This window comes from Pyrgilauda ruficollis, unplaced genomic scaffold (assembly GCF_017590135.1).
Source record: "Pyrgilauda ruficollis isolate IOZ18807 unplaced genomic scaffold, ASM1759013v1 scaffold265, whole genome shotgun sequence".
NCBI lineage: Eukaryota > Metazoa > Chordata > Aves > Passeriformes > Passeridae > Pyrgilauda > Pyrgilauda ruficollis.
This window is the reverse complement of record NW_024523989.1, coordinates 122336-142836: the sequence shown is the minus strand read 5'-3', so window position 1 is coordinate 142836 and position 20501 is coordinate 122336. Positions and strand designations below refer to the sequence as shown.

The 20501-nt window shown below is 41.3% G+C and overlaps 1 protein-coding gene across 9 annotated transcripts in view; it reads left to right on the top strand.

Annotated features, from left to right (window-relative positions):
* The first annotated feature begins 8618 nt into the window (after positions 1–8618).
* Positions 8619–20501, top strand: part of GAB1 (GRB2 associated binding protein 1) — a 95523-nt gene continuing 83640 nt past the window's right edge. For 6 of the 9 annotated variants that reach the window (XM_041471352.1, XM_041471354.1, XM_041471351.1 and 3 more), the window contains exon 1: positions 9244–9369. In XM_041471352.1, coding sequence (XP_041327286.1) covers positions 9298–9369 — 72 coding nt within the window. In that variant the 5' untranslated portion in view covers positions 9244–9297. Of the gene's footprint in view, positions 9370–20501 lie in introns of all 9 variants that reach the window. The other 3 variants (XM_041471355.1, XM_041471353.1, XM_041471356.1) reach the window with 3 other exon arrangements.

The window sequence follows — 20501 nt, the reverse complement described above, 5'->3', positions numbered from 1 at the left end:
TAAAAACACCAGGAAGAAGGAGCATGAAAAAAATTTGCAATAACATTTATAGAGAATTCTAGTAGGTCCTATCCTTAAAAAGCACTGTTTATCACTACTTAGTAAAATTATTATTTTAATTGCTTTTTACACATGCTAACTCTAAATAGGTTTTTTTTCCTCAGGGAAAAAGCAAAAAAAAAACAAAAAACAAAAAACACCACCAAAACCAAACAAAAACAAAAAAAAACCCAAAAAAAAAAAAAAAGAAAAAAAAAAAAAAAGAAAAAAAAAAAAAAAGAAAAAAAAAAAAAAAGAAAAAAAAAAAAAAACCAAAAACCCAACCCTACAACCAAAACACACCAGAGAACATTCTGTGAAATACTCAGTGAATGTGATGAAAAAACCTTATTGATACCTGAGGCCTATATCAGTGGCCCTAGGATGAACCTCAGAACTGAGTGCCTTTTTCCTACAGACCTGTGTAATAAAGACTGGGCGGCAGGAATGCCTGTGCCTGTCTGCCTGCAAGAACCACTGTTCTGGAACTGGTTCCAGCTCATAGCAAGTGAAGCAACTGATTCAAGCTACAGCTATGCTTTAAAAGTCCATAAGAATAAATATTTCATCCCTAAAATACCAAATCCTTTGCTAAAGTTTTACATCTCAAAACCCACAAAGAGCTGTCTGTCTGTGAAAGTCTGCAGCAAATATGGACAGCTTACAGATAAGCACAAGATTTATATCCTAAACAAAATGTGATGCTAAATCCTTTAAAATATAACATAATAGTCATTAGTAGAGGCAGATGAATCAATAGAGGTAGTAGATGAATAGTAGAGGTAGATGAATCAATAAGTAGAAAACATTTATTTGGGGGTCAAATGTAGCTCTTACAATAAATCAAAAGTTTCCTGTGAGCAGTTTAATTTTTTTTTTTTGCTTCTTGTGGCAATTTTGCTATGAATTGTTCATGTTGACTATTCACTTATCAATATTGGAGCTGTGTGGCCAATCAAGTAGGCAGTATTTTTATTTCTTTTCACCTTGGATGACCTTTTGGACAAGGTGATGGCCTGATCAATGAACTGGGATATTGTTCAGCTTCACTCAGAATTGTCAAAGAGGCATAATTTTGTGGCAAGAAGAAAAAAGAAAGAATTATTATCATAGTGACTTTTAATGAACTCCTCAGGGTTCATCTGAATTTTGCAGTGTTGGAAAGAATGAGTTCATACCTACCTTAATTTTTTCTTTCCACTGTTCCTCAGATTCCTCTCATCCTGTATTACTGACAACTCTGACTGTCATCCAGAATTACTCAAAATAATGCAAGAGAAAATGAACCCCATCCCTAAATTTTGAACCTGACCACTGATGTCACTTGTCAAGTTACTTGTGATTATCCCTTCCTCCCCTTTTTTCTGGGCTTGGCCTGAGACATCCTGAGGAAACAGCTGTGACTCCACTGTCCTCCTGCTCTCCCATTTCCCTTGTGTTTTTGTTGTCCCAGACACTGTGTGACCCTGAGGGCAGGAGTTTCCTTGTCCCTGAGAGTGGCACCACAAAGATTCAGTCTGATTTTTCCTTTGGGTTTTGAGGAGTACATAAATGATTGGAGGATGTTATTGGAACTCAGGCAATATAGGATGTTCCACTCACTTAGCTGAGACACTCTGCTTTGCTCCACTATGGTTCATTCCTGATGAGACAATAATTCCTGCCAGGAAAACTCAGATTTAGCCTGAAAGAGTTCAGGTCTACAAAAAGGATTCTTCTGATGAGACCAGAGTCCAGTGTGAGACCTCCTAAAGTGAAACAAAATAATCAAAATTTTGCAATGAAAAAAAAGCTTTTTCTCTCTATTTAGAAAGGCAGAAAAGAAGTACACTCTCCTGTTTTGTGTGTTGGGGATTTAAAATGCTATATTGATCTTAGGTATCAGACATTGATGAAACAATAATGGTAGAAACACATTTAAATCTCTTTAGCTTCAGCCTCTGGAAATCTCAGGCAAAAGCACTAAAGATTTTATAAATATCTACAGAAAAGCTACATCTCACCTCTGTGATCTGTCCTGTCTTCAGGCAAAGTGTTTGGCTCTGCCTCTCAGATCTTTTCACCCAATCTGTAAATTTATTACACCTTCCATCCCTGCTATTGATGAAAATTCTCAAAGACACTGAGCTGAGATAGATAGATAGATAGATAGATAGATAGATAGATAGATAGATAGATAGACAGACAGATAAATCCACATTCAGGACTGAGAATATAGTTGTTTTTCTCACTTACATGCTATGATTTTCATCTTCCCTAACTTCCCATGTCAAAAGCCTGGGTGCTTTCCTCTGAGCAAGGTGTCTAGACAGTTTTATAGACAATGGAGATAAACAAGAGCTTCAAGAACATAATTCAGTTTAGCCATCTGCCTTTGGAGGAGCTGTGTTCCAGGTGCCAGTTCCATGTATCTCTCACTGACTATAAAGGAGGTTTAGGTGAGTTGTGCATATGCAAACCTACACGCTGTTGGTGATACAGGTACAGGAATCCCAGCCTAGCTGACTGGCACTGCCAGTTGGAATGCTGTTATAAGAATCCCTGTGTCTGAGGCTGCAGGCAAGTGTCAGCACTACCCCTGAAACTGCCCTCACTCCAGCAGGAAGTGTTACTACCTTGCATTTCTCATTCTTTCAATAAGATATAAGATAAGGAAATGTGTCTGTCTGAAAAGTAGTAGCACAAAATGAGGGTGAAGCATTTCTGATGAAGGCATCCTCAAGTCCGCAGAGAAGGTAATTTGTAGCAGTGCTAATTTCTCTGTGAAGTACCAGAAGCCAAAGTGTGAGTTTTGGCCCTAATGTGTCCCTGCGTAGCCTGAGAACATGTCGGAAAGGCATTTCCTTGCCATCATCCCCATCTTGTGATGGTAGGTCCTTTTCTTGCAGTGTTCGGAGCCATTTGTGTTTTTGTTAGGTGGGCCTCCAGCAAAACCATTTTTTTTCTTTACTGCCTAATGTCGGGGTCCGCTGTTATGTGTCTCTGCCCCGACACGGGGAAAGGTGGTTCTGGGCGGCCGCGATCGCAAAGGATGAGTCTGGACTCTCAGATTCTCGGTCTTCAGTCTTGTTTATTATCTCTTATCTACAAAGTTTTCTCTGTGCCCAGCCGAGGTCCGCTCAGCAGGACAGTCAAATGCACTCTCTCCCGCCCACAGGGCGGTTGTGTCTTTTATAGTAAAAATTACGTGTGCCATATTTACCTTTATTTCCCAATACTATTCACCCTTATAGACAAGTCTACCTTCACCATGAACCAATCCCCAAGTGCCAACATCACCATACAAAATGGAAGACATGAAGAAGAAAGAAGAACACAGGACCACGCCCTGAACCCTCCATCTTGCCTTCATGACCCCCCTGTACCTATTTTTCCAAAATTTATATTTCCCTCCATAAATATACCATTCACACCCAAGAAGCTCCCATTTCCTCCTTCACAGGTTCTTCTCCTTTTGATGGATCGAAATCCAACCACCAAACCCTTTTGGCATCATTCCAGGGTTTCCGAGCCCCCCAGGGGCTCCCCTGGTGTCTCTGCACATCCACAGTGATGTGCTGAGATCCCACAGCCTAATTCCCTTGGGTTTGAATATTTGTTCCCACTGGGTATCAAACTATTCCAAGACATCCAACTCAATTTTGGTTTAAATATTTTAATAATTGAAATTTGGGAACACCGAGCATTTTTCTTGGATTAATCTCTTAGGGGAAGAGAAGAGCTCTGGCTGAACACCCCTTAACTTTGTCTGGCATTCAGACAATTTTCCTTCTCCCTTCAGATATTTCTAGGTAATCTTTTCGTTTCCCTACTTTACTTTCAAAATTCCAGTTGCAATGAACTGTTTAAGCATGGAGATTCAGACAAAGAAAAATAAGAAAAAGCATAACATCTAGTTGATATATCTTACTATTACACTTGCATTGTAAGCAGAATTATTGAAATTGTTGCATCGTATAAAATGGCTCTCTAGCCAAAATATTCTCTGATATGAGCCTACTATTTTTAAAGCAGTAACAGAAACCACCAGCCTGCAGTGTTACCATATTTGCTGTCTCTTAGACTTAACTTGTTCCCCAGGATTCTACATTGCAATAAATTTTTCTTCTGGGAGGTGTTCAATACAAATTCCCCCTTGTGCTTTTTGAGGACAAACCATACTCAACCAGAGAGCCTGGCTGGTATGTCTTTTGACTATGTACAGCTTTGGAGTACTTGTCTCTCATATGACCATACATTACTTTCTTTCCTGGAAACATGATCGTGTCTACAATAATTCTTATTTCTGGTACAAGACCAAGCCTAAGGTGGCTGAATGATTAAGTTTCCATTGTGCTGAACTTGTAAAATGCTTCCTATGACAGAAAAAGTCCACACATTTTCAGTACATAAGTGCAAAGGTATTGTCCTTATGGAGGGAAAAGCTTCCGCTTAATTTTTTAATAGCATAGACCTGAGGAAGTTTCTACATGGCTGGCCAATCAGCCAGCCTGCTCCTTCTTCCTTGACTAGTCTAGGAAAAAAGGGGAAATTCCCTTGCATGAAATAAGGTTGTCAACTGATCCTCTAGTGAAAAAGCAGAGGACGAACATTTACCAGTGAATTTCCACTCCAGAATCAGGAATGAGAGTTTTCCACAGAATACACAAAGGAAATCTCAATGTATTGCACCTACGCAGAACTAAAAATGGCTCCTTTTTTTTGTATGAGTTCTGCAGTATACTCTTGCCTTTATTTGTGTACATCAATATTAAAAGTAATCACAGAAAAGAGATGAGGTAGCTTAACAACCAGTAAACAACTCTAAAATGTGTGGACATACAGTCATCTCTTTTAATTATGTCTGTTTTGCATTACTTTCCTCAATCTGTTTGCCAAATAATCTAAATAACTACAGTCTGAAAGAAACAGTAAATAACATCATCCACAAACTGACCAAAACAACTACATAGATTAAATTTACCTGGGAATAATTTTGAAATCAAAATGGAAGTATTTGAGATTAAAAGAAATATATAAATGCAGATTTTTGCAAACTTAGAAGAATCTTTCTTTTTTTTCACTGATTCATCGTTGCATAAACACCTAAAGATGTTTCGGGATATAGACTGACATGCAAAATTTTTTGTTAAAATAATTTATAACTTTTAATTAGACCTTTGGTTCTCTTTTTGTCAAAGTACAAATTTTGTGTTCAAATGTAAGCAAGGGACATAGAGGAGTTTAGGGATCACTATCAGGAGCTGCAGCTGTCTGTGACTGCAAGGTGAAAGCAGAGAGGAATGCATAGGTTTTCATACTAGAAGTATAACACAAAGATGGTACTGTAGTGAGCACTATCTTATTATACAAGTCCAGAATTCTTAAGCTATTTGCATGAGAAATTAGCATCATTTATGTTTTTTGAAAGCAAGCCCATGTGTATTTAATCTCCTCTTCTATCAGCTCCTCCTTCCTTCATCAAGGCAACTTGGCAAGCAAACCAGAGATAAATAGATTTCCACATGACCTACTTTATCTGGCAAGATATATAAATAGTATACTCTAGAATTTTGGAGAACCCATTTAAACCCATGGGAATACACTTGTGGAAGAACACAAGTTCAGTGGAGGAATCAAGGCATCTTGCACGTGCTTCCTGAACTGAGAGGCAGCACCAGCACCGTGACTGCATGTGTGTAGTCATCACATTCCATGTGACCATGGCATCACCTCACTGGTTAAAGTGTACTTTATTGAGCATTGTGTGCGCTGCAGGTTGGTCACAATGTCCAGTCACAGCACAGGGACTGTTTCAGATGGCAATGGCTATGTGGGATCCAGGAATGGCAACATTCCCAACATTCCCAATCCTCTAGCAGGATTTGGCACTGCAGGCAGAGAGGATGGATCCCTTCAGAGCTCCCTTCTTGAGCTGCTCTGCTGTCATTGCAACATTCTTCTTAAAAGCAGGAAAAATAACTTTTCCTCCAAGAAAAAAAATCCTCTTTCTTTCTCTCTTCTTCCTCAAAGGCCTTGTACTCAAATACCAAAGACCTCTGTAGTGCAAATAATTGAGTTTGAAACACCTTTATCTTCCAGGCTTCCCAAGGAACAGCACAGAAATAACCTGAGGGAACAAAGTGAGGGGAAAGGGTGATCATGTCCTGACATAGGGTTACAGTCCTTCAAGCCCTGAAGGGAGTTTGGTTCTTCCAAGCACAAGTTGTATCGCAGAAGAATTTCAAAATGGGGCATGCTTAATGTTGTTTAAACTTTCAGGACAGAAGTATAGCTCAAACAGCTATTCTTGACAGAGGTCTTTGTGATTTTTATCCTTAAGTTCAGGAAATTATGCCCTAGCCTAAACTGTCCAAGTGTAAAAATTTTTCTATATTGAAAATTATACTAGTCTAATTATTTCACCACTCTCTTCACAGACAGTTTTACAGTTATAAATATGCAGGTGCTAAGAGTCAGATTGAAATACTGTGCTCTTTATGCATTTCATTAGCCTTAATTTCTTCAGTTTACCCTAATACAGGGTGTCTATATTATGAACTGTGGAACACTGCTGGATATTCACAGAAATGCACAGAATTAATATTCTTGGATTTTCCAGCTGTTCACTAACTTGGAAAGAGAGGTACAGCTCTGTGCAGCCGTCTCCTGAGATGGTAAGTAACTGCACTAGTGGGACTATGGATGAGTAGCTCAAATGAGAGCACAAAAGGAAATCCACTTCCATGACTAGGAAAGGAGCAGTCCGTGAGACAACATCTTAACATTTGGAAATTGTGCTTTGCTGTATTATGTTTTCTTCAGTTCCACAATGCAATAAAGACATTTTATGTCCAGTCTTGGGGCTTGTGACTAGGCTCAACAACTAAGTACGGTCTAAAAGGCAAGCTTTATTGTTTATTATTCATTACTATGACATTAACTCTTTTCCCCTAATGTATGTTTTATCATTACATGACAGGGATGAAACCCCCTCAAAAAACTGATAAACAAATACACAAAAGCTGGAGTCCAGGCTGACACTGGTTTCAGCATGTTTTAGAACACAAATATAATGTTTTGAAATTTGACCTCAGGGACAATCTTGTGTGTCTGGACCAGATAACTTGTTTGGTTGCTGCTTCCATGGAGACTGCTTAAGCCAAAACAAGCTTTCTTTAATTGGCTCTCAAGGCATGGGTTATTTAATGGGATTCAAATGAACCATTGGATCACGTCACAATGCCCTAGTGCCAATGGCATTTTTAGTTAGTTCACACTGACTCCACATGTTCTAAACACTAAATCGTCTCCACGGTTCTAAAGGAAACTGGAAAATTTTGTGGTCTTATCTGGCACTTGGAAAATCTCAAATGTTAAGATTATTAAACAACGGCATTAGTGGTTTAAACAAAAGAGTTGCACTGAAACCCAGCTTGAAATCTAAACCTAAGAGTACAATTTGAGTTCATGTTTACCAACCAAATCACATTTTATTGTTTCCACCAAGCCCCGCTGAGGAAGCTGAAATGGTGTGCAGAAATTCATGCAAGGATGGTTTGAATGCTCGGATTTGTGTGCTTTGAATATTGCTAAAGGCCGATGTTCACCTCTTTTCTTATTTCAAATGCTTTTGGCAAAATATCTTTTTGACGTTCTTTCTTGTAGTGCTTAATATTGCTTCATAATGTCATAATTATTGTAAAAAGATTCATATTGAAATTGATGCATAGATTTTAACACCTCAGCCTTTCTCCTTTATTTTTTCCTGTTATTTCTTCAAATGCCCCTATATGCTACAACCACTGCTTTGTAACTTTTTAATACACTTATACCTAAATAAATGGTAGCATCGTTGGGCTCCCTTCAGCCAAGGCACACTAGAGGGACTGTTTCTCTGCAGTGGAAGATCACTGGGGCTAGACAAGACAGCAGCAATCCCATTCCAGAACCTGCCATTTAGTAATCTGAAAAAAATTTGTTTAAAAAAATTATAACTATTTTTGTTAAAAGTGTATTATTCTTTTTATTTATTTAAGAATATATTATTTATTGACCATATTTATTAATTTATTTGTTATTACTTATTTAACCCTTTTCTGACAGAGTGGAAGAGACAGAGAGCACCCACAGCAGAGATGGTGAACGACTTGGATAATAAATTTTTTTTTCCTTTTTTTGCTACGGCAGTTTCAGACTTGCTAAGAGGAATTTACTTAGGCCGCGCTATTTTTAATGCAGTTTTAATTGGGATTTTTAGGTTGGGTTTTGTTTGTTTGTTTTCTTGCTTGGGGTTTTGTTTGTTTATTTGTTTTCCTCGTAGGGACCGAGCCCGTCCCTCGCCCCCGTCCCCTCCGCTCCGCTCCCGGCCGCGCCGCCGCAGTTCTCAGCGGCCGCCGACTACAGCTCCCAGGATCCCTCTGGAAGCGCCGGCCGTCCGTCCTTCCCTGCCTACTTCCCTGCCACCCTGCGTCCGAGCCCTTGTTGTTTGAAAAGGCTCCGGCAGTGTCGGGGGGAGCCGCGGCACTGGGCGGGGGCAGGCGGGGCCGGTCGGGGCGGCACCGCCGCTTGGCGCCGGGGGAAGGGGGGCTCGGGGGCGACACGGTGCCGTGAATTCCAGGTCAAAGCCTTCCCTCACTGACTGGCAGGGAGCGGACTCAGCCCCGGGCCACGGCCCCAGCCTCGGGGCTAGACCCCCGCCCCGCCACTCCCCGCGAAGGAGAAGGCGAGGAAGGGAAGGCAGGAGTGCTGCCGATCCCCTCCTCCCGGCGCAGTGGGAGGAGGAAGAAGGGAAAGGAGCCACCGGGGAGCCGCGGCGGCCGGCGCTGAGCTTGGAGAGGCGGGCGGGAGAGAGTCCCTCGCGGCCCTGCCCAGCGGGAGGGTCCCAGCGAAGCGGAGGAGGCGCCACCGGCTCGGGGCGGTGGCTGGATCCTGAATCCCGCCCCGGGACGCCGAAGTTGCGGCGGGGTGGTGGCCGCCCCTGTCGTCTCTCTCGATGTCCGTGTAACTCGGCGGCGGCGAGGAGGAGCAGGAGGAGGAGGCAGGAGGAACCCTCCCGCCTCAGCCTCGCTCGCCGCCCCGCTCCGCTCCGGCGGGCTGTTGTGCGAGAGAGACAGACAGACAGACACATACACCCTGCGCCCCTAATCCCGCAGCCCCGGGAGGCCGGGCCGGGCGCGGTGCTGCCGCCGCCGCCGATCGCGGCTCCCTGTGTCCGCTGCCTGAGGAAGAGAAGGAGCAGGAGGCGGAGGGAGCGCCCCGGCGGGCAGCGGCGCAGCCATGAGCGGCGGGGAGGTGGTCTGCTCGGGCTGGCTCCGAAAGTCCCCGCCGGAGAAGAAGTTGAAACGCTACGTGAGTGCCCTCTCCCACTCGCGGGCCGCGCTCCCTCTAACTCCCTCCCTTCCTCCCTGCCCCACTTCTCTCCCGCCGGAGCTCTGCGCTCGCCTCCCGCTCCCGCCGGCCCGGCCCGGCCCGGCCCGGCCCGGCCCGGCCTCCCCGCGCGATCCCTCCCGGCCGGGCCCGGGCGAGCCGCCCTCCCGGCCGCCTCCCCGTTCCAGCCGAGACTTCTGCACGCCACGTCCTTGCCGCTTCCCCAGCGTTTATTTTCCCATATCTTCAATTCCTCTTTTTTTTTTTTTTTTTTCTTTTTTTTTTCTTTTCCTCCTTAAAAAAGGGGCGCTGAGCGGTCAGATGTTTCAGCCCAGCTTTTATTGCCTTTCCAAGGGAGGGGGCGGAGTTTTCCCCTCTTCCCTCTGGGTCCGGGCTCGGTATATATGTATTTTTAAACGTAAACACTTGCTGTCCCGGGGCTGGTGCCCGATCCCAAGGAGGGCGGAGGCTGCCCCGGTTCCGCGCCGCTCCCGGCGGGATTGCACTCGGAGCTGGTGGCCCGGAGACGGCGGGAGCCGGGGATGCCCCGGGAGCGCTCCCGCTGGGGCGGGGGTAACTCTACTCTTGCTCTCCGCACCGGGAAAAAAAGAGGAGGGAGTTGTGAGAGAAGCGCCTGTGTCTTTCCCGAAGTTGTTCCCGCTGTTGCTCACTAGTGGCTGCGCTCGCAGGGGCTGCGGCAGAGCGGACACCGCGCTGCTGGCAAGAAAATGGAGCGCGTTTGCTGAGCGGGCAGATTCCATGACCGGGCACAGCGGAGCTGCGGGGCCGCCGGGGAGGCTGTCAGGTCACGTAGGAGGGATGGGTGATGCCAGGAGTCATCGCTGCTGGCTGAGCCCTTTCCCATTGGCACCCGGCTTGTATCGTGGCATCTGTGTAATTGGGACAAAATGTTGGGCCTTTTTTTTTTTTTTCTCTTTTCTTTCTTCTTCATTTTTTCCCCCAGTGTTCTCCTTTTTAAAGCAGATTATTTCAGATTTATCAGAAATTTTATTTCAGATTTATTACTTCAGATTTATTTGAGGATCTGTCAGTACAGATCTTAATGTGACCATGTTATTTTTGTCTGTTAGCGATTAACAGTCTCTTCTGGAAAAACTGTTCTGGGCTTTTTTTTTAATGACAGGAAATTTGTGAAATGAGTCTCTATTTAAATTAAAAGCCAGTATTTGGGGTAGCCTGTTCTCTGGTTCTGAATGTTAAAAATCCTCTTTGTGTGAAGGAAAGAGAACATCCGATGGGTCATAGCAGGGTTCTGCTTCCCTCCTAAATTTGACGTGGACTGTATTCTTGGCCAATTCTCCATGTTTGTGTGTGTGTATTCACAGGATACCTCTTTACCAGTGTGGAGGAATTAAGAGCAGTATTCATATTTCTAAAGACATTTAATAAATTTTCTGCTCAAACTCTTAAATCCTGTGAAGGGTGCAGTCTGTAAATGGACAGAGTTTGCCCTCCTAAATCAATCTCATTAATCAGTCTCTTAATATGCCAACTTTTTTTTTCCATGTAGCTGCCCCTTCAGTGTATTTATAGCTCCATTTCCGTACTGGAATTGCACAAGAACCTTTGAGGGGAAAACCCTGACTACAGCACTGGTCAAGTGGTTTTCTGTCCTAAAGAGGTAATGCCTTAATTTTCACTTGAAAGGGGGATCTGCTTTTTGAGTAGGCAGAGTATCAGGATGATAATATGGCAAGCTTATGTTAGCGTGATTTGGCTGAACATCACCATGCATTGTAGGCCATAAGGTTGTAAATTTAAATCCTACATGTTATTTTTGACTCTTTTCTGCTTGTATAAAAGAAAGGTACCACTTAAAGAAGGGCTTAAAGTAAAATTCCTCCTGTTTGTATTTAGTGCCTGATCTGTAGCAGGCTGAAGGCTGACACTCCCTTCAAAGACCTAAAAGTGACCTTGACATTATGGTCACCGTCTTCAAGCAAACAAGAAGTTGATGTACTTAAGAGAATGAACTTTAGCTGAGTGCACTGGCTGGAGAGTTCGCTTGTGCTCCCTGTAATTCTATGCTTAAGCGAAGGCACAGCAGAGAACTGCCTTTTCCAAAGCCATGTTTTATGGTGGTGGTATTTCAAGGGTATTTTCATCACCAGATGAAAAGCTGGGAAAGTGATTTCAATAGGAAACAGCTTTTCTGCAACACATACTTTTCACAGGTATATATGAAAAATTGCAGCTTCATGCTCTATTAGGTTTTGCATGCAAGTGTCGGGGCAAACCCAGGTTACCATCTGGGAATGAAGATAAAAAGTCTGATATTGCTGTCAAATATGGTTTAGTTCTTAGAAAGGGTGAAAAGGAGCACTTTGAAGCTAGTACACAGACATGTTTCACAGGGACTTTAATTTTTAGTTTGAAACTGTTGGACGTGGTATTAAAGTTAGCTTATACTCATTTTGAGGCTAAAAAAAGTAAAAACCCTCCAACCAACCCTGTCCTGCAGGTGGAATAATCAGATTTCCTTGACTGTATGCCTTAATGCCATGAATGTTTGTTTCCCCTCTTAGGAGTTCTGTTCTCATGCTTTGTTCATGTGGTTTTGGTATGGAATTAATGTTCTGACAGCTATTGGCACCTGCTGTCAATTCCCTGGAGCTGCTGTTCAGAGCAGTTTGTTTGAGGGAATTGACTGGTTGTTTTCAGCAGCAGATCTCTGAAGAAAGTACTGGTAACTTTTGGTGCTGGTGGGTGATCAAGATGTGTATTTAGCAGAGGAGAAGGAAAAGGGATTTGGGGCTAAATCCTGCACAGCTCTCCACAGCCTGTGTTCTGGTTTCACGAGGACATGAAAAAACTTGTTTGTGCAGAGAGATGTAGGACTGCTAAATTTCACAGCTTCTGCTATTTTCTTGTATATTTTTCTTTATTCCCTTCTTCCATTGCCTTAAAATTTGCAAGTGTTTATGTGCTCACTTTAACTTGCTATGATTTTTCTGTTCACTTATTTTTAAAAAATGTAGTTGGAAAGCCCCTTTCTGTCCATCTGTCCTTTAAAATGTGATAGTAAACCTTGGCTTCGTGTTTTTCTGCTACATTGCAGTTCTGTTGTGCACGTGCCAGTTAAAATAGCTAATGCTTTGTGGTGGCAGCAAAGAGGTTTTTCACTGCCATTATGCTAGGAAACCACCAGATATTTAAACACAGCTGTCCTTGGTAAAGCAAGAAAGAAAAGCTTGAGGGAATAGGACTAAGTCTTAAATTCTCTCCTAGAACGACTACACTTTTGTCTGGGGTAGGCTAGTGCTCAGTAGGGCACCTGGATGTGCTTTAAATCAGAATCTTAGCATTGATGGTTGGTTTATGGAACCAGTTTGTAGAAAGTCTACTGATGTAGTATAATTCCCAGTATTCTGAGGGAATCTCACCAGTGCATATAAATATCTCAAAGTCTGGTGCCAAGAGGCTGATGCCAGACACTTGTCAGTGGTTCTCAGTGACAGGATGAGGAGCAATGGCCATAAACTAAAAACACAAGAAGTTTCACCTTAACATGAGGAAGAACTTCTTTACATTGAGGGTGGCAGAGCACTGGAACAGGCTGCCTATGGAGGTCATGGACTCTCCCTCTCTGGAGACATTCTGGACCCTGGCTGTGTTCCTGTGTCACCTGCTCCAGGTGACCCTGCCTTGACAGAAGTTTGGGCTGGATGATTTCCAGAGGTCCTTTCCAATCCTAACTGTTCTGTCATTCTAATATGTCCTACTTACAAATACATTTTATTGGACAAAAGGTAAAACTCCATAAAAATACTCTGTGAAGACTAAACACTTTGGGGTAAATTGGTTCAGATTTTTCTGTATCTAATAGACTTCCCCATTCTTCTTATAGTTCATAAGATGATTTTTGAAAGTAAGTTAAGAAACCTTAATTTTGATGTAAGTATGGCTAAAAATCCTGTGGTTATTTGACTATTCCTATTGATAGTTCATTTAGTTATTTTAAAGCAAGGAGTTTAAAAATGAGAAATGGGCTTGATCTCCCTAGGATGTAAGGTGCACTGATATGATTCAGGCATGGCTACAGATAACATCCTCTTACTTTCTAATATTTTCAGTTATAGAAAGTGACTAAAAAGGGCCAGATTATTAAGCTAGTTATTGATACTTAAACTAAAGGCTCAGACAGCATAGGTACAGAAGTGGAATATTTTGCTGTTTTTTTGTATGGCAGTTGCTCTTTGGCACTAGTCACATAGGTGCATCTTCTGTCTTCAGTAATACTTAAATGTGCTAAGATATGTAAGGGTTTTAAGAAATGTTATATTCAGCAGAATAGTTTTAATTTGGTAAACGCTTCAGTGTCTGACCAAAGCCCTTTTTCTGGAAGACACCTGTTTGTGTTAAGCTTTTATTTGTGATCTTTCGTCACTGTAGTGAGGAAATTTAAGAAGCTGGTTGGTTTACAGGAAAAAAACAAGCCAAACTAAGATGAGCTTGTCTGACATCATTCAGTGTGGTCTCCATGGAACAGGGTCAAGTTAAGTTAACTCAAGACAGATGAGTATTGTCAAGAAACATTATGTGACATCTTTTTGTATTCTGAACTTGATTGTGCTTGTGCTACTCAAGAAGTTGCTGAAGACCTCACAGGGATTGGTGTTCAGGCAGGAAACTTCCTTCTGGAAGGAAGTCTGACCCTCCCCTTCTGCTGTGCACTGGTCAGAAAACAGCAGTTTCACTTTTGATCCTTTTAAATATGGGTCAGTAAACTCTAAATGATGAAGTTGAAGGCATGACTAAACACAGTGTTTTTGTGGATTGTTGGAGGAAGTTGCTTTGTTTTGTGTGCCTGCTGAAGATGCTGATATGATCTTGGGTATGACTTTAGGGCTGTAGCTACATCCTGAGCGAGCTGTTGGGGTGTAAGGCTCACTTGAGGAACATGGAACTCATCATACAAGTATTTGTCATCTTTGACAGGACATCAGCAGCTAGTGTTGACTTTGCTGCCAAAGCTGCAGCAATCTTAGAGACTGACCTGTGTGCATGCTCTGAATTCACTCCCAGAGGATGGTTGCAGAGGGTAAGAGCAGTCACCAGCATATGAAACAGATTAAGAAGTCTAATGTGTGCATAATAAGATCATCTTCCACTAGTTATTTTAATTTTTATGTAGTTTACTATACTATTAATTTATGCATTTCTGAGCTTGGGGGATGAGATGGTATCTGAACCACTTGAATGCATTCTTCCTTGGTGTAGATAGGAAAATTGGAGAGCTAATTAACAGAAATAGTCCTGTTCCTCTTGGAGTGCAGGTGAACTACTGGATGTATGAAATAAGCCAGATATTCTAAATATGTTAGATTATGTGAAAAATTTTTCCCAACATCTGTGAAATAATAACTCCTAATTTTTATCTGTGAGATAATAACTCCTAACTCAGAACACAGTAGCTGAGAAATGAAGGAACAATCAAATTCTGACTTTTCATGATCTTGAAGATGGTTCTCAATTGGATGTATAGCAATTTATGGATACCTTTTCAGTACTGCTTCTGTATTTTGATAAGTCTGTTAATGAGATTTGGTGCAACTAATCACAGGGGATTATAGTTCAATGAGAAACTAGCAGGGAGAGGAAGTGGGGAAACAAATCAGTGTCTGCTACTTTCTTGATGCTGCATAGGGGCTGCTCCTCCATGTGTGCACAGAGTCTTGCAGCACTGAGATTAGGTATAAGTAACATATGTACTAAGCAGAGGAAATAATGAAATAATATGATTTTAATTTCCAGTTATACACAGATGAGCTTGATTTGCATGCCTTTAAGTCGATCATCAGCCCAGAGCAGCAGTGTGAAATGTTAGTTGGATAAATTGAGAAAATAATGTTTTATTGGACAGTTTGCCTTAAAAAAGTATAGACCTTGACTGTCAAAATGAGCATCAATTCTGGAAACCTTTGTTAGAGCAGGTAACTCTTTCAGCTGAGAGATAATTCTTGGTATTCAACAGTCCAAGGGGCAGAAGAAAGTGACAAACAGAATTGTTTCTAATGTCCTTTTCTCTCCCTCTTTAAGTTTTAAAAATGTTGGAATAATGGTCAGTTCTGAGGTATGGTTTTTTTTTTGTCTTTTTTGACATAACTTTTGGATCACAGTATTAGAATCAAATTCACTCTTCTACAGACATTTACAAAACATTTACTCCCCATTAAACTTTACTGATGCCTTCGATAGAAGTGTTGGCAAAAAAGTGAAAGGAGCATCGGTTATTAAAAACATAGTAAATTTAAGGAAGAGGATAAACCTGTAGGTTGTAGATGACTCTGGCTTCGGTATCTTATACTTCTTCAGTCGTTCTTTCATCTTTTCCTAGTCTAAAAGTAGATGTCACTGAACTGTATTGGTGGAAATATTTTCCTAAATCAAGAAGGGGAGTACAAATGATGAGGTGCAAGTTTTGTTTTGACATGGAGCTAAGATTCACCTCATTTTTTCATTCCCACTTTTCCAGTGTTGCAGTGACAGACTTCTTGAGACCTTTTCAAAATTACCTTAATGTTTTCTGTGCTTCAGTGAGTAATCATTTTATTGCCAATAGACGCAAGTTCTACTGTTGCAATTTCATTGCAGTATTTCATTAGGAGGGACAGACCTTATGTCTTGCAAATTACTTGAGCAAGAAAGATCACACAGAAAGGGATAATCTTGTCAAGGCAGGTAAGTGTTGTGTGCAGATGAATATTGTAGTACAGTATAATTTGCTGCTGTTTTAGGGACTCTAATGTGAATACAGCTCCTTATATGAACAAACAAATAGCTCTAAAGGAGTACCAGGTATTTCTTTCTTTTTTCCTTTCTTTTTTTTTGTTTTTTTGGAAGGATGGAGGGAGGATTCTGCCATCTCCCAAATGCAATAATATACTATTCATTGCAATGTGCTAGTTGTATTTTTGAACCTTTTTTTTTTTTTTTTTTTTTTTTTTTTTTTTTTTTTTTTTTTTTTTTTTAAGAAAAGCACCCCTGGCTTCCAATAAAAGGTTATGTAGTATGTTTTTTATACTTGTGTTTGCTACTAGCTGTTAACAAAGGTTTTGTTTCTCATTAAGAACTTTTGAAGCTCTTTCAAACATGCCACAGTGCTTTTAGTTGTAAAAAGTACTCTTATGTTACCTAGTATCTGACTGTCTCCTTAGCAGTATCCAACGAGGAAATGTTTACAAAGTAACTTTCTGTGAGATGAAAGAGACTGAATAAGCTGTTGTACTCTCTAACCATCTTTTTCTTGGTGTGTTTTTGTTTCTCAACTGAGGAGAAGGAATATATCTAATTGCTTTTTGTGCCCAAAATTCCAACTTTATGATTAAACTCCCTGAGGTTATGGTGACACACTTTTCTCCTTTTTTTTCTTGGTAAATGGCTGTTATTTCAGGTAAATATAAAATGGGTATTTGGCGTTGTCTCTCTTGGTGGCACAGCAGCATGTAATTAAAAAGGTCAGGCAGCTATGTCCATAGCTTTATAAGGCTTGTGTATTATTAAATATAATATCTGTGCATAATACAAATAATTCTGTTTAAAAACATATCTGGAGAAAGAGGTGATACTTCAGCTAGGAAGCTGTGCCAAGATCCAGCCTCTCTCTTCAGACAGCCAGCCAAATCAAGAAGAGAAATTAAAAGCTTTTGCTCCTTTTTATTTTACACAGCAATATCTTGGCAGACTGATTTAAGAACAACTACGCTTTTTCAGGAGTTGTGCTTGTTCTGTTGTCTGAGAATTTCTAGGAAGCCAGAAAAAAGCTTATACCTCTCTGTGTTTTTTAAAAGGAGGTGACTTTTGCCTTCTGCCACAGGTTGGCTAGCTCGGATGAGAAACCTTGATGGGGGGGTGCTGTGCAGGCCAGTGGCTGTACCTGGTGGCTGAGGATGATGGCCAGGCATTGGGATAACCTTGCCAGCAGGAGAAAAGCAACCTTGTCCCTTTGCCTGTTCCCCACACAAATTTTCCAGCCATCTCGCTAGTGATATGTGGGTTGTTCCGCTGCTTTGTAAGTGAAAACAATGCCAGGTAAACCCTTCATGGCAGTGGAGATAGTGGCTGTCGCAAAGTAAATCTGCTTCCCCACCCACTTCTCAGCATAGCCAGCCTTGGGGCAGGGTGATGGCAGATGTGCTCTCTCCTTCCTCCTGGGTAAGCATGTCTCCACCCCGGGAGGAATGCAATGGGTTTCAGTGGAGCAGGCCAGCAGGCTCCTGTCTCTGGGGCTACAGCCACCACCTGGCTCTTCAGTATTTCTGCCTCAAAGGAAAAGGGGGAAAAAGAAAAAAACACAAAATTAGACTTTGATTTATTTTTCTATGTTGTCTGGGGTTTGGGATTTAAAAGCAAAACAAACCCTCTGTAGGTGTTTATTTCTGACAGTAGGAGTTCACTCTTGAGTATGGAATAAGAATACAGGAATCTCTTCAAACACAGTTCAAATAGATCTTTGATGCAATCAACACTGAAGAATTACAGTGCTTTTGGTAAGGTTATTAAAAGGGTTAACACACAAATGTTATCAGATGAAAAATGAATTTTGAGTCTCAAAATGGCATGCTACCCATTTCTAAAAAAAAAAAAAAAAAGAAAAAGCAGTTCTGAATGTTATGTGTCAGTTTGTCACATTTGTATGTATTCTTTGTATGAAGAATAACTGAACTGAGTCATGTAATGTGTTAGACAAATGTTCCCGTTCACACTTAATGCATGTTTCTGTTACAGTTTTCTGATGCTTGTGTTTCCATATAGATTCTTAAACAGGATCAGATGTAGTGGAAAAGCTTCCCCTGGTTTTGGGATGGTGCAGGGAGAATTGCTGCTTTATAAGTAAAGCTTTTGAAACCAGTCATAAGTCCATATACAGAATTTAACAAACATTTATGATTTTTAAAAATGCATATACATATCTGTGATCCTTAAAAATAGAGTAAAATACTGACAGCAAGTGTGCCCCTTTGAAGCAAACACTGAAAAGTAAGGAATTTATTTATGAAAGAGATGGCGGGGATAATTTATTTGATGCTTCTAATGGTTGTTATAAGGATTGGTATGTGTTTGTTTCATCAATAAGCAACCAAGAAAGAAGATGTCAGAGTAATGTGTGAACTTGATGTGAATTGACAATTTGTCCTTGCATTGTTTAATTAAAGAAAAAAAAAGAGAGGGCAGGGAGAAAGGGAGGAGTGTTTAGAGTGTAGTTTGAAACAGAAGAGGCTGGTGTTTTCCAGAGCAAGCGAGGCTGTGGAATGGTCTGCCATGTGATATCCACACTGGGAATGCAGGAGATTCTGGGGAGGCTTGGAGAGAATCCCCCATCTGTAAAACATGAATACTTGGAGGTCTAGGCTGTGATAAGAGGAAACTTCTAAAATGTCATGTTGTAACTGGTTCCTTTGGTTCACTTGTGTGACCCAGACTTTTCTTAGTTCTGCTGATGTGCGGGAAGAGTCAGAGGTAGGCTGTGAGTGTGATGCCATCTGGCAGTTCTGCTTTCCTAGAAAATAGTGATCTATATGAACTTAATTTGAGATTTAAACCACAAACTGACAAAAACTTATTGTTTTTGAATCTATTACTTGTTACATAATTCTGTGATTTCTTTTGGTGCTCTTCATTAAAGAAATGTTTTTTATTTCAATTATGTGTTACACTGGGTGATGTTCTCATGGTGGCATTAGACAAACTTGATGTTTACAAAATCCTTCCCTGTTGGTAAGGGAGATAACATTAGTTAATGCAAGAGTAGGGTTGTCAATAAGTGTATCTTCCTGAATCTTGCATGTTCTGGTGCAATTCCATTCACTGTTTGTATGCAATTATTGCTGAAATTATTAGCATCATGCTGTGTGAGCAAGTTTTGCAGTCTAATGGCTTGTTACTCAGTGTGAAATAATGCCCTCAAAGCTGAGGTCATGTCACGCTCTTAGTTATGACGTATCTAATGCAGTTGTCTGTGTGCACAAATGAAGGAAAATTGCATAAGCTTTTCAGCACTGTGAGAGATAACTAAAATGACTCTTCACTACCAAAGGCCTGTTAGCAGAAAGGACACACTGGTATTCATTTAGGAGTCAGTCATTACTAAAATAAAGCCTGTTTTTTCTTTTCTAGGGTTTTGGCATGGAGAAAGGAGAAACGGGGCAGGGGAAAGATCAAAACTGAGGAGTAGCATACAAGTGACTCATTAGTGTAAACTGGGAAATTTAACCCTGGTTTCATCCCAGGGTAATTTTGTTCTAGGACAAGTAACTACAGAGTTTTCTGCTATGGTGTGTACTTCAGTGCTAAGTTAATTTACAGTCCTTTGAATTTTTCCTTGATCTGATGGCTCTGTTGGTCTGTGAATCTCTGTAGCTCTGGGGAAAAAAAAAAAAGAGCAGGAATTTATTGTCTGATTTAGAAAGAGAATGACAGGAGGATCTTTACTGATAATATAATGGAGGCACCACTATCATTATATAAATTTGAGAGTATTCTTTGGTGGGGTTTTCTTACAGTACAACCATAACTTACTGTGATATAAATCTGCTTGTTTGCTGTTTTAGCCTTGAAATGAGCATGTTAATAATGCAGATTGTACTGCAGTTTAAGAAACTTTAACCTTCTGCTGGGACCTAACAAACTGTGGATGGGAGGTACAAAGTCATAAACAGCACTGCTGAGATTGCTTCCAACAACTGCAGGGAATGCAATGCTATTCCCATTGGGGTGCATGTCCTGCCTTCTGCTTATGGGAAAAGGCTTTCCTGTCAGTCTCTACAACCAGCATCAGACAGCTGGAGTGTGTTCCTAACTCCTTTAGCTGACTGGAGAATGAGCTCTTTGATCCTTTGCTTCAGGTAGTTGTTGTTTAAAGGGAGGGCAAATGAAATCTTCTGAAATCTCAGTCTGCTTAAATAAAATAAGGAATAAGGAAGACTGTGATCATTCCTTTCCAACTGAGAGACTGAGGTGGACAGATGTTTCTTACTCAGTGCTGAGGAGGAAAGTCCCTGGTTAGGGATTCTAGAAGGAGGGTTAAAAGGTGAAGGAATCCTCTGGGGGCCTCCTGCTGCAATGATGGATTCAGCCCTGCACAAGTGGGATCG